The sequence below is a fragment of the Myodes glareolus genome, chromosome 9 (assembly GCF_982192425.1).
Source record: "Myodes glareolus chromosome 9, mMyoGla1.1, whole genome shotgun sequence".
Classification (NCBI taxonomy): domain Eukaryota; kingdom Metazoa; phylum Chordata; class Mammalia; order Rodentia; family Cricetidae; genus Myodes; species Myodes glareolus.
This window is the reverse complement of record NC_142034.1, coordinates 28578795-28591127: the sequence shown is the minus strand read 5'-3', so window position 1 is coordinate 28591127 and position 12333 is coordinate 28578795. Positions and strand designations below refer to the sequence as shown.

At 38.5% G+C, this 12333-nt stretch overlaps 1 protein-coding gene across 8 annotated transcripts in view; it reads left to right on the top strand.

The window, feature by feature from the left end:
• The window catches only part of Spag9 (sperm associated antigen 9), a 129474-nt gene that overhangs the window by 78036 nt on the left and 39105 nt on the right, over positions 1–12333 (top strand). For all 8 annotated transcript variants that reach the window (XM_085695669.2, XM_085695668.2, XM_048446902.3 and 5 more), the window contains 2 exons: positions 4127–4248; positions 11350–11407. In XM_085695669.2, the coding sequence (XP_085551795.1) occupies positions 4127–4248; positions 11350–11407 (180 nt within the window). The remainder of the gene's footprint in view (positions 1–4126; positions 4249–11349; positions 11408–12333) is intronic.

The window sequence follows — 12333 nt, the reverse complement described above, 5'->3', positions numbered from 1 at the left end:
AATTTTGTTTCTTCGTCATTCCTAAATACCCTGTTAGGTAATACTGAACATATGAAACCGAACTATATTCTTTTCCCTGTAATTTTTAGGTTTAATTTCCGACTAACTTCTTATAATAAAATTCATTGATTTGAAAAAATAGTTTTCAGGCAGGCAGTAGTGGCACGTGCCTTTAATCCCAGCACTGGGGAGGCAGAGGCAGGTGGATCTCTGTGAGTTCATGGCCAGCCTGGTCTACAGAGTGAGTTCCAGGACAGGTTCCAAAGCTACACAGAGAAATCTTGTCTTGAAAAACAAAACAAACAAACAAAACCAACAAAAACAGTTTTATCCTTTTTCTTAGATAGTTGCTTTTGTACTTTATATTTTTTAAAATTTTATGTGTATGAATGTTTTACCTAAACGTGTATGTATGTACACTACTTATGCCTAGTACACACAGAGGTAAGAGAGCATCTAATCCACTAGAACTGGAATTACAGATGCTTTTGAACCACCATGTGGGTACTAGGAATAAAACCCAGTCTGCTGCAATAGTAATGATTTCTTTTAACCAGTGAGCCATCTCTTGAGCTCCTATGTTGTGGCATTCAAATTCCCTGGGAGAATTCAGAGACTTAGATTCAATTCAAATTTGCTGAATGAATTTATTCATGCTATTAGCTGAAGATAACAGCCTTAGAGCCAATACAGCAGGCCACGTGGGAAGGAGGGTTAAGGTGAATTTTAAGGTGGCCATCAGAAAGGTGAGTGTTCAGTTATCCATTGGAACCCACAGCTGGGCAGGAAAATTGTTCTACTTCCTCACTTGTTTTTACTTTCCTGCTATCTAGTAATAAAGAGACCGTTCATCCCCTTTCCTATATCCTTAGGCAGGATTTACAGAAGCAAAGGAAGCTGTTAATACCTCATGGCCCATTATTCTTTTATTTGGTTGTGGGGGATTCGAGAGAGGGTTTCTCTATTGCTTTGGAGCCTGTGCTGTAACTTGCTCTGTAGACCAAGCTGGCCTTGAACTCAGACATCTACCTGCCTCTGCCTCCCAAGTGCTGGGATTAAAGGCGTGCACAACCACCTCCCAGCTCATTATTCTATTCTTATTTCACCTGCTGGCCCCAAGGATTGCCAGGCATTCTAGAGCAAAAGGTGAACAACCCTTAAGGGATGCCTGGCTCCACGTTATATTTCTCTAGTCATCACAGGGGCCTGTGTAAATTATTACTCAGGTTTGAGCACTTCAATAGAACAGTTATTTCTGGGCAAGCAAAAACACAGTGCCATCACGTTAGGGCTAGTTGTTAGGTCTCTATACATAGATACTCTTTTATATCATTTATAGATGTATTTATTCTGAAATTTGTGGTCTTTTCTTTTTTGGTGGGTGTCTTTCTTTTCTGTTCTTGCTACCACTAGCTACATTGTCTAGTAGTTCTATTTTGTTAGAGTGTTCTCCCCACTCCTTGTTTTCGGCTCTGTCTTTTGTGGTAGAATAGTTTTTAGATGTCTGCTTCTCTGTGGCTTTTACACATACATAGGTAAATGGCAGATTTCCTGGTTTCCTGCCTGTATAACATTTAAACTTGATTTCCAAGGGCTTGCAGTTAGCTTAGTGGCAGAATGTTTGCCTGGTATGTGTGAGCTCCTGACATGGAGCTCCAGCACTGAGTTGGTATGAATGTGACTTGGTTTCCATTATTCAGGGAGCCTGGAGTCTCACTGACCTATAAGATCACATCTAAGGGCTGGAGAGATGGCTCAGAGGTTAAGAGCACTGACTGCTCTTCCAGAGATCCTGAGTTCAATTCCCAGCAACCACATGGTGGTTCATAGCCATCTGTAATGAGATCTGGTGCCCTCTTCTGGCCAGCAAGCATACAGACAAACAGAACACTGTATATATAATAAATAAATACTTAAAAAAAAAAAGATCACATCTAAATCTGCTACTGTTTGCTGTGAAGCTTTTTCTTCTGTTCATGAGTTCCAATAGCATGTTGTATGCTGTTTCTGCAGTTGCTCTTATTTTCAAAGCATGTGTCAGGAGTTTTGACAGCATGTATTCCTTAAGTGAGGGTGGGTTTGGTTTCTGTTCTGGTTCCTTATTTTCCACTGCTAATCCAGAATCCCTTTTCTTTCTTACACAAGTCTGTTCATATTTAGTTGCATTTGCTAATATATTTTTAGGTGGATTTTGAGCTATTAGAGAGTTATACAAGAAATGCTATTTTTGCAACATTTTTTTTCCCTTTGGCTTTTCAAGATGGTTTTTCTGCATAGCGCTGGTTGTTCTGGAACTTACTCTGTAGACCAGGCTGGCCTTGAACTCACAAAGATCTGCCTGCCTCTGTCTCCTGAGTTCTGGGATTAAAGGCATGTACCAACACCAGCGGCTCTATTTTGCAATTTTTTTAAAAAAGGTTTTGTAGGGTGAGTTTCTATGGTTTATAAAGTTTTGTTTAAATGTTTTAAACCTACTCTGGGTTTTTTTTTTTTTTGAGACACGGTTTTTCTGTGTAGCCTTGAGTGTCCTATAACTCACTCTCTAGACCAGGCTGACCGTGAACTGAGAGATCTGCCTGTCTCTGCCTCTTCCGTTGCTTAAAGGTTTAAAGACATGGGCCATCCTGCCCAGCCTTTAATGTTTTAAACAAAAAAGTAAAAATTTTTTACTTTATGTATAACACACATATATATTTCATAAACTGTATAGGGCTGGAGAGATGGCTGAAAGGTTAAGAGCACTGGCTGCTCTTCCAGAGGTCCTGAGTTCAATTCCCAGCAACCACATGGTGGATCACAACCATCTGTAATGAGATTTGATGCTCTTTTCTGGCATACAGACATACATGCAGGCAGAACACTATGTAAATAATAATAAATAAATCTTTAAAAAAAGCAACAGCAGCGAAATGTCAAACACTCTTATGGTCATAAGTAGTGCATTATGGTCATCATAGTGCATGCTTGTAATCCCAGAACTTGGGAGGTAGAGCCAACAGTATTCCTAGCCTAGGTCTGCCCATGAGTTCCAGTACTTTTCTACCCTCTTCCCCCCATTATTTCCTCCCTCCCCTCTTCTTTTCTTTCTTGACATGTCTATGTATCTGTGGCTGCCACTCAGTATGTAGACCAAGCTGACCTGGAACTCACAGTGATCTGCCCGTGCCTCTTGAGTGCTAGGTGCTGAGAATAAAGGCATGTATCTTCCATGTCTGGCTTCTTATGTCATTTTTAGAAAACCAAAAGAAAAAGCCATAAAACCATGCTAATTTGTACCAGAGCCTCATAGTTAAGATGACTGATTCTGCTGTGGCTGTCACTCAGGTGTGAAACCGTGGGATTGATCCCCACTCAGCACTGTATCAACCCAGAATGATGGTGTGAGTGTTATCAAATTTGTGGGTCACAATCTGTGCCCCAAGTCTTGTCCAGCCCCCACCTGTCCTCATTAAGCCAAGTAAAAGCCAAACTAAAAGTAGAAAGCAGAAAGGGGGCAGATGGCGGTATTGATTTATTCAATGTGGCAACACTGGGAGAGGAACAGAGAGATCAGGGAACTCCTAAGACCTTCTTTGTGGACTTCCATAGACCCATCACTGTCTAGGCTTTAGTCCCATCCTGTAGGGTGGTCTGATAAGTTGTTAGCACTGTGTGAAAACCCTTTCAGGGAGAAAAGTTGTCCTGCTGTCTGGTATCTTTCCCTTCTCCTGACATGATATTCCTGGGAAAATTCACATTTCTTGAGACCCATTGTCTCAATAGTCAGAGTGGGAGATAGTCTCTTTAGAGTGTCTTCATTTTTGTCAGGCTAGTTACACAGGCCTGTCACCGAAAGACCAGAAGCCCATGGTCATCCTCAGTTACATAGCAAGATTGGGGTCAGCCTGGATGAAGTAAGACCTGTAACTACCTACCATTATTTTGTGTTTCCTGGGACTTCACAGTAGGAGCATAACTCTCCTTCTGTGGGAGAGTTCCTTAGGAAACCACTGAGAAACCTTTCTATGTTGGTTATAATAAATGCAGAGTGTCAGAAATTCCTTTGCTGCTTAATCATTACATTAAAATACATTGTCAAAAAGTCTTTATAATTTGTTGATTTGGCTTTATTGTTTTTGTTGCATAGCACTCCCACCAAAGGCATAGAGAACAAAGCTTTTGATCGAAATACAGAATCTCTCTTTGAAGAACTGTCTTCAGCTGGCTCAGGCCTCATTGGAGATGTGGATGAAGGAGCAGATTTACTAGGTATGACAGCTCCTCTGGAGAAGTACCATAATGTTTAAAAATAGATCTCATTAATGACTTGATTGAAAATTCATCTAAAATGTCCTGATTGCCCCTGATGGTACAAGGTTATTGTACTTTCGGAATTACTTAGAACATATAATTTGATATTGTAAAAGCATTAATAAAAACATCTTTATATATAGAAATGATAAAAATTGAATTTGCTTTTAAATTTATGCTTTTAATTTAAATCACACAGTTTATTGAATTGCTGTATTCTAAGAATAGATATTATACGTCAGGAACAAATGTGATGTGTGTGTACATGTATGGTTGGTAGGGCAAATAGTTCTTATATAAATTTCATTGTGTTTTGTTGAACTTAATTAAATAGGCAATATAACACTTGAAATTTTTTCACATTCCTAGAGCATTAATTTTTACCTCTGTAGTAAATACAGTCATTTTAAAGCTTGTGTTAAGCTAGGGTTGTAGCCCAGTTCCTAGCCGCAAACAAAAAAAAAGTTTATGTTGTTGAGCACATAACTGGAGGTTGGGGAAGTACTGTATTCAACTCTTCCACTATAAATTTTCTGGATTATCTTTGCCAAATTGATTAACCCCTTTTTTCTGTCTTGATATTTCAATGTGTGTAAATGTAGGAGTTAAACTCTGTTTAAGTATCTGGTAGATGCATTTGTGGAGTAAAGCCAACTAACCTCTTCTGTGCATCAGTTAAGTTTGATGGGGAAAAGACCTCCCTCAGATGGATTAGTGGTGCACATCTTTAATCCTCTGCCTAGGGAGGCAGAAGCTGATGAATCTCTGAGTCCAGCCAGATCTACAGAGTTAGTTCTAAGACAGCCAGGGATTATACCTTCCTTGTAGTTTAACAATGTGTAGAAATTTAAACCTATAGAATTTTCAGGCATTTGCTTTGAGTAGATACTAAGCTTCAACAACAATAAAGATTTCTTTTGCTGTCATCATACTAGTGACTATACTTGTCAGGTCTAGTAAATATGGAATGGAGTGAATTGCTTTCATTAATTTATGTTAAATTTATTGATTATCGGTTATGTGCTTGACATTCCCTCCTTGATGAAGCACTGATCCAACGTTATGAAGGTCATGGCTGCAGTGAGCTCATGAGTGCATGGCCATGTCATGTCCAGGAGACATCTTTTTGCAGCATATCACCTTATTCTCCAGCCCTTACATTCTTTTCCCCCTCTTCTTTCTTGCTCCCTGAACCTTAGAGGAGGTGATATAGATGTTTCACTTAGAGCTGAACTCTCCTCCCTTATCATTGTAACAAATTAGGATCCTTCCCTTCTGCAACTATTTGAAGCATCTCTCTCTTTTTTTAAAAAAAATTATTTATTTATTCTTTTATTGGTTTCTCTTTGTAACCCTGGCTGTCCTGGAACTCGCTTTGTAGACCAGGCTGGCCTCAAACTCACCACCTGCCTCTGCCTGTGGAGGAAATGCTGGGATTAAAGGCATGTGCCACCATGTGTGGCAGAAGAGTCTCTTTTCAGATCTGGGAGCACTAATTCAGTGAATTTGGAGCCAAAATAAATTCTTCCTTCTTGAAGCTGCCTTTGTCAAGTGTTAGTTTCATGTTATAATTTGTCATTGCAAGGTTACAGAGCGAGAGCCTTAGGCAGCTGAGGATGTTGCATTCACACTCAGTGAACAGAGGGAGATGAATCTACTCATGCTTACTGAATATAGCATTTTAAGTTTTTGATATTAGAATTGTATAACAACCACCAGAATCACTTATCATTATGTCATTCCTACTGCCCTTTGAAAGAAGTGCTTAGGAGGATTATTTGTGTACATTGCGTTATAAAGCCTAGTAGTGAGTAATACAAAATTTGAAGTCAGTGATACTATAACTTTCTTTTCCTGTAAAAAATTAAGCCAGTTAGTAGGTAGAAATAATGGTGATCTTTGAAAGTCAGAAAATTAGTTACATATTAAAAGCAAAATTCTTTGGTTTCCTTTCCCTATTGAAGATAAGGGACTATCTTTTTGTTGTTGTTGGTTTTTTTTTTTGTGAGACCCTGGGTTTTTTTTTATTTTTATTTTAAGATTTTATTTATTAAGTATACAGTGTTCTGTCTGCATGGCTGTCTGCAGGTCAGAAGAGGGCACCAGATCTCATTACACATGGTGGCGAGCCACCATGTGGTTGCTGGGAATTGAACTCAGGACCTCTGAAAGAGCAGCCAGCGCTCTTAACCTGTGAGCCATCTCTCCAGCCCCGTGATAAGGGACTATCTTAAACTACTCTTTCCTATTTTGCAGATATTGGCATGTATAGCTTTAGAACATTCCAGATTATAGCATTGTATATATTAAACTGAGTGACTTATGCCTACCTACATAAATACTTGAGTCAAAAATGGTAAATAAGGGCCAGCGATGGAGCTCAGTAAGTAGAGTGCTTTCCTAGTATACAGGAAGTGCCGAGTTCCACCCACACACAGTTGAACCTGCTGTGGTGGCACACACCAATACTTGGAAGGAAAAAACAAAAATCACAGTTCAAGTTTGTCTTCAGGACACGTGAGACTCTACCTTTAAAAAGATGGTAAGTGGGGCTGGAGAGATGGCTCAGCGGTTAAGAGCACTGCCTGCTCTTTCAAAGGTCCTGAGTTCAATTCCCAGCAACCACATGGTGGCTCGCCACCATGTGTAATGAGATCTGGTGCCCTCTTCTGACCTGCAGACAGCCATGCAGACAGAATACTGAGAATACTGTACACATAATAAATAAATAAATCTTAAAAAAAAAGATGGTAAATGGTTTCTATGTAATTCAGGGATCAATAATAAAGCTTACACAGTAGAGTGTACTTGTGCCAGCCAAGATTTTCCCTAATTGGACCTGGGTTGGTGACTAAGTGCAGTCTATTTCTTTATCTCTCGTTATTCATTTTGCTAGGTTTGTTATCAAACTTTTGTTCTAGAATTGTTTCCTTTAATCACTGAAAGGATCTTTAAATTTCCTTTAATCTTTGAAAGAAATAATACCAATTATTTTCCTGTTTGTTTTTCAAGACAGGATTTCTCTGTATAGCCGTGGTTATCCTAGAATTCATTCTATAGACCAGGTTTGTCTCCATCCTTGAGATCTGCCTGCCTCTCTGCCCCACGAGTGCCAGGGTTAAAGGTGTGTGCCCCACTACCTGACTTCATTTTCCTTTCTTTTCATTGATGTCTTATTTCTTATTTTGGATGACTCGTCAATTTCTTTCTCTGTGACTGCTCTCTATAATGTGGAAGTATACACCTGGTCACCAACTCCCAGGATGCTTTTCCTATTAGTCTTGTGGATTTTCAACTTCACTATCTTTTACTAAGAGCCCTGCCCCCGAGCCTTGATTGTCTTTGGAAATATTGGCATTCCTTTTGTTTTAGGTTCTTACAGCTGGGATTGCAAGTGTGCACCACCATGCCTGGCTTTTGGTTCCTTTCTTTTTAAAAGTAAAAACTCTACTTTCTATGAACCCTAAAGTTAACAGAACTGTTACCATTCTTCCATTTCTTGTCCTGGTCTTCTATTACTGTGTGATGACGGCATACTGCTGTGTGCTACCAACCATTCTTTTTTTTTTGGGGGGGGGGGGGAGGGTTCAAGACAGGTTTTCCCTGTGTAACAGTCCTAGCTGTCCTGGAACTAGCTCTTGTAAACCAGGCTGGTCTCGAACTCACTGGGATTTGCCTGCTTCTGCCTCCCAAGTGCTGGGATTAAAAGCATGCGCCACCACCACCCGGCAAACCATTCTAGATACTGGGACATAGCAGTGTAGAAAACAGACTCAATAGGCAAGTCTCCAGTATTTCTATCTCAGTGAGTGAACCTCCTTGCCATCTTTGAACTGTCCATCTTAGACCTCTCACTTTTCCCTCACAACCAACCTTCAGGTCCTATGTGTTTGGTCTCCTAAATATTTGCATATATTCATTTTCTTGTCTCTACTGAAGTTGTATGTTTTCCAGGAATTCTGCTTTGACCTTCCATGTGTAGTCATCCTTAAAGTGTCTACCCATAGCACTGAAATTCATTATGCCATTCCTCATACTTCCCTGTTGTTTTGTGAGCCAGTCTCCCTGGACAGTTCACTGTGTCAGACACAGCTGTGTCTTTTCACCACTGTTGCAGATTTAGCACAGCACACCATTCAGGTAAATGGGAATGTGAAATAGTCCCAACAGTTTTACCTCACTTCAAAATCTGTGATTTTCCTTTTAAAGTGGGGAGTCCTTTAAGAGGATTTTTAAAGAGAGTTCATCTTTGTAATAATGTATACAACTAGGTAAAATGATATATACATTGTCAAGGAATTGCAGATCATCCAGATGCCATGTGCCCTTCTCTGGATCTAGCTTGACAGTTATAAATAAAAACTGCAGAATAGAGTGTTTTTCTTTATTGTTTGTTTTTTGTTGTTGTTTTTATTTTTCTGTAATCAAAATTTATGTGTATATTATTTATATTTCAACTCTGAATAGAGATAGGATTCCTTCAAGTTGTATTTTTCTTATAATTAGTTTTACTGATACATTTCAAAATAAAAAGTTTTGGATAACCTTGCTTATACACTGCATTTTAAGAGAATTTATTGACTGTGTGTAAGTTTAGTTTAAACTTTTGGAATTATAAAGTATGTTCCTCAGGAATACCCATTTTTTTTCCTTTTATAATACTTATACTTTATTGTATATAGTTAATAGTTTTGCTATATTGATTCAATTTCTTTGTCAGATCTTTCTCATTTTAGAGTAAATGGGTTTAGTTCTTGCTTTCTGAAAACAATCTAATTGAGTTTCTTGTCCATTTTTCTCTTGGGATGCCTACCCAGGGGAATATTCTGGTGTGTATGTTTTAAATAATTTATTATTGCTGCTTTTTATGCTAGGTGTTCTTGGCTGCTGTTCTCATTTGATACTTTTTATTATTTTTTTCCTGCCTGACTTATTTTTCTCTGCACACATTGTATTTAGCTTTTATGCTGCTCTAAATGTTTGCAAGTTTGTCACAGTTACTGTCTAAACTTTTTCAGGGAGTCTGAATTGTTTCTTGTGTCTCTGAACCCTTACTAAAACATTAGCGTTAGTGTTTAAGGAAAATATCTCGGCATCATTTTGGAGATGGAATTTGGAAGCTTTCAGGTTCATCACCCTAGTTTGTGGTGAATACAAAATGATTGAATGTGCAACTATTTCTGATATTTGAGAATACTTGAAAAATTATAATACAGACAAAATAGGAATCCATATATCAGCACTAAATTTTTAGCATTCCCAGACTGGTTTTGTTTTAAATGATTTAAAAGTCATTAGGAATATTACTTTTTTTTTTTTTTTTTTTTTTGAGACTGAGTTTCTCTGTGTAGCATTGGCTGTCCTGGAACTCACTCGATAGACCAGTCTGGCCGCAAACTCAGAGTTGCTCCTACCTCTGCCTTCCAAGTACTGTGATTAAAGGTGTGCAACACCAATAATAAAAGGATATGTTAACTCCTTGGCCTTAAATAACATTCTTTAGAAATATTTCCTTTTGGTTTTCCTGGATTATAAATATTGCTTCTTCTGTGTGTCATTCTCCAACATTATCTCATGAATCTTGGGGTGAGTGAGCAGAGGGGTTTTTTTGCTTTGTTTTGCTTGGGGTGTTTTGTTTTGTTTTCTCCCAACATTCTCCAATGAACTGTTTTATTTCTTCAATCTCTTATGAGAAGCAAATAGCTTAATTTCTGAAGGATGACTATATTTAATCTTACATTAAGTACTCTAAATATCTTATAGTACTCGTTAAAATATTAAGCACAATTCTATAAAGTGGCAACTGAAAATTATTTGATGTGTGACACTTTGTAGAATACTTAGCTGTGCTGACTTAGGAGTTTTCATTATAATTATATTCAAATTATTGTGGGGAAGAATTGGTGAAGCATTTTTGAGTATATCAGAGACCATCCTTGTGATTGAAGGAAATCACCTTTATTTCTGCCTTTTGTACATCATTATACATTGAGTCCTAACATGTGAGTCCAGATGTTTTTCATATCATGCATAGAACTTTATAGATTAATGATATGTTTTCATGCTGTTTTTTACATAAAACATTTCTTGTTCTTTGTTTTTGCTTTACATGGAATGCATGGGCTTTAAGACCATAATTTCTTTGGTAAGGTTTCATCTGCCTTGGGGTTCTATCTTTGGTCTTACTTCTGCTTATCCTCTATTAGTCAATTATAATTTCTTAGGCAGAAGCCTATAACAGCAGCTGTGATTTAAAAATAATTTCTGGTCCTTATCAATGCTCATTTTTCTCCCTAAATAATGGTACTTTTTAAGAACTTCTGGGGTGGTGGTGGCACATGCCTTTCATCCTAGCACTCAGGATAGAGGTAGGCGGATCTATGTGAGTTCTAAGCCAACCTGCTCTACAAACTAAGTTCCAAGTTACACAGAGAAACCTTGTCTCAAAACAAAACAAAAATCTGGCAGAAAAGTCTTGATCCTTCTGAAATCCTATCCATGCAAAACAAAATGTAATTGATAGAGATAAAGAACTGGGTAAGAAGAGCCCAGAGATGGTGGCTTGCATCTGCAACACCAGCTGTTGGGAAGTTGAGGAAGGAAGATCATTTGAGCAATAGAAATTAAGACAGTCTGAACAAACTAACAGATCAAGATACATCTCAAAAACAAAAGTGACAGTAGCAAAGAGACTTAGCCAATAAATTCCTCAGCTTTATTCTGTAATGACTAGTTATTTATAATTTCATAATCCTTTCAATAAATACATAAATGACAGGCAAAATATGATTAAAGGAAAGGTTAAAAATAATAAAGCTTAGGCCCATAGCTTATTTTTTTTTGAGGGGGGGTTTGGTTTTTTGAGACAGGATTTCTTTGTATAATAGCCTTAGCTGTCCTGGAACTAGCTCTGTAGACCAGGCTGGCCCCAAACTCACAGAGATCCTCCTGCCTCTGTCTCCTGAGTGCTGGGATTAAAGGCATGTGCCACAACTGCCCAGCATTATATGTAATTCTTGATACACTTATTTTAAAACTTTATCATTTTTCTTTTGATAGGAATGGGTCGTGAAGTGGAGAATCTCATACTAGAGAATACACAGCTGCTGGAAACCAAGTAAGTATGAAAGTTTAACTTAGAATAAAAGAAATGCATTTTCTTATGTCCGAGTCAGTGATTTTATGTTAATCTAACACAGCGTTGTGCTGTCTCCCTACCCAATTTCATTCTCTTCTCAACATCTCTGCATACATAGAGAAATGGGTAATAAGCCCTTCATTGTCCTGATAGGTTTCATTACTCTGAAATTTATTCATTCATTCATTCATTCATTCATTTCAAGACAGGGTTTCTCTGTAGTTTTGGAGCCTGTCCTGGAACTCACTCTTGTAGACCAGGCTGGCCTCAAACTCAGAGATCCACTTGCTTCTGCCTCCCAAGTGCTGGAATTAAAGGCGTTCGCCACCACTGCCCGGCTACTGTGGTATTTCTGTAGAAATGTAATTTTTATTTCTTTTCCACCATACACATATCAATATTCTGGATGTGTTGTGCACTCATTTTTCCCTCTAAGAGGTGCCATATCTGTATCACAAGTTCTAATTGTTCTTAATAATAAAAACTCGTAGTCACATATAGGGATTGATGCTGAAAAATCAGAGAAGCAAAGTGACCAGCCACTAGAGAGTTTTTACCTCTACCAATGCTCAGTTTGAAGGGGTGATCCTTTTTCTACCAATCCTCAGACTGCATCTCTACACTTGTCTCCTCCCACCTTACATTCCTCTCTTCTCCCATGCCTATTTCTTCCTTTCTCCGCTTCCCTACTGCTGGGATTAAAGGCATGTGACTCCCAAATACTGGGATTAAAGATGTGAGCCACCACTGCCAGGCTCTATTTCTCTTCTAGACTGGATTAGCTGGCCTTGAGCTCACAGAGATCTGTCTGCCGCACTCTCTCCTGAGTGCTGGGATTAAAGGTGTGCGTCACCACTGCCTGGCCTCTGTGGCTAACTAGTGGCTTAGCTCTGCACTCTGATCTT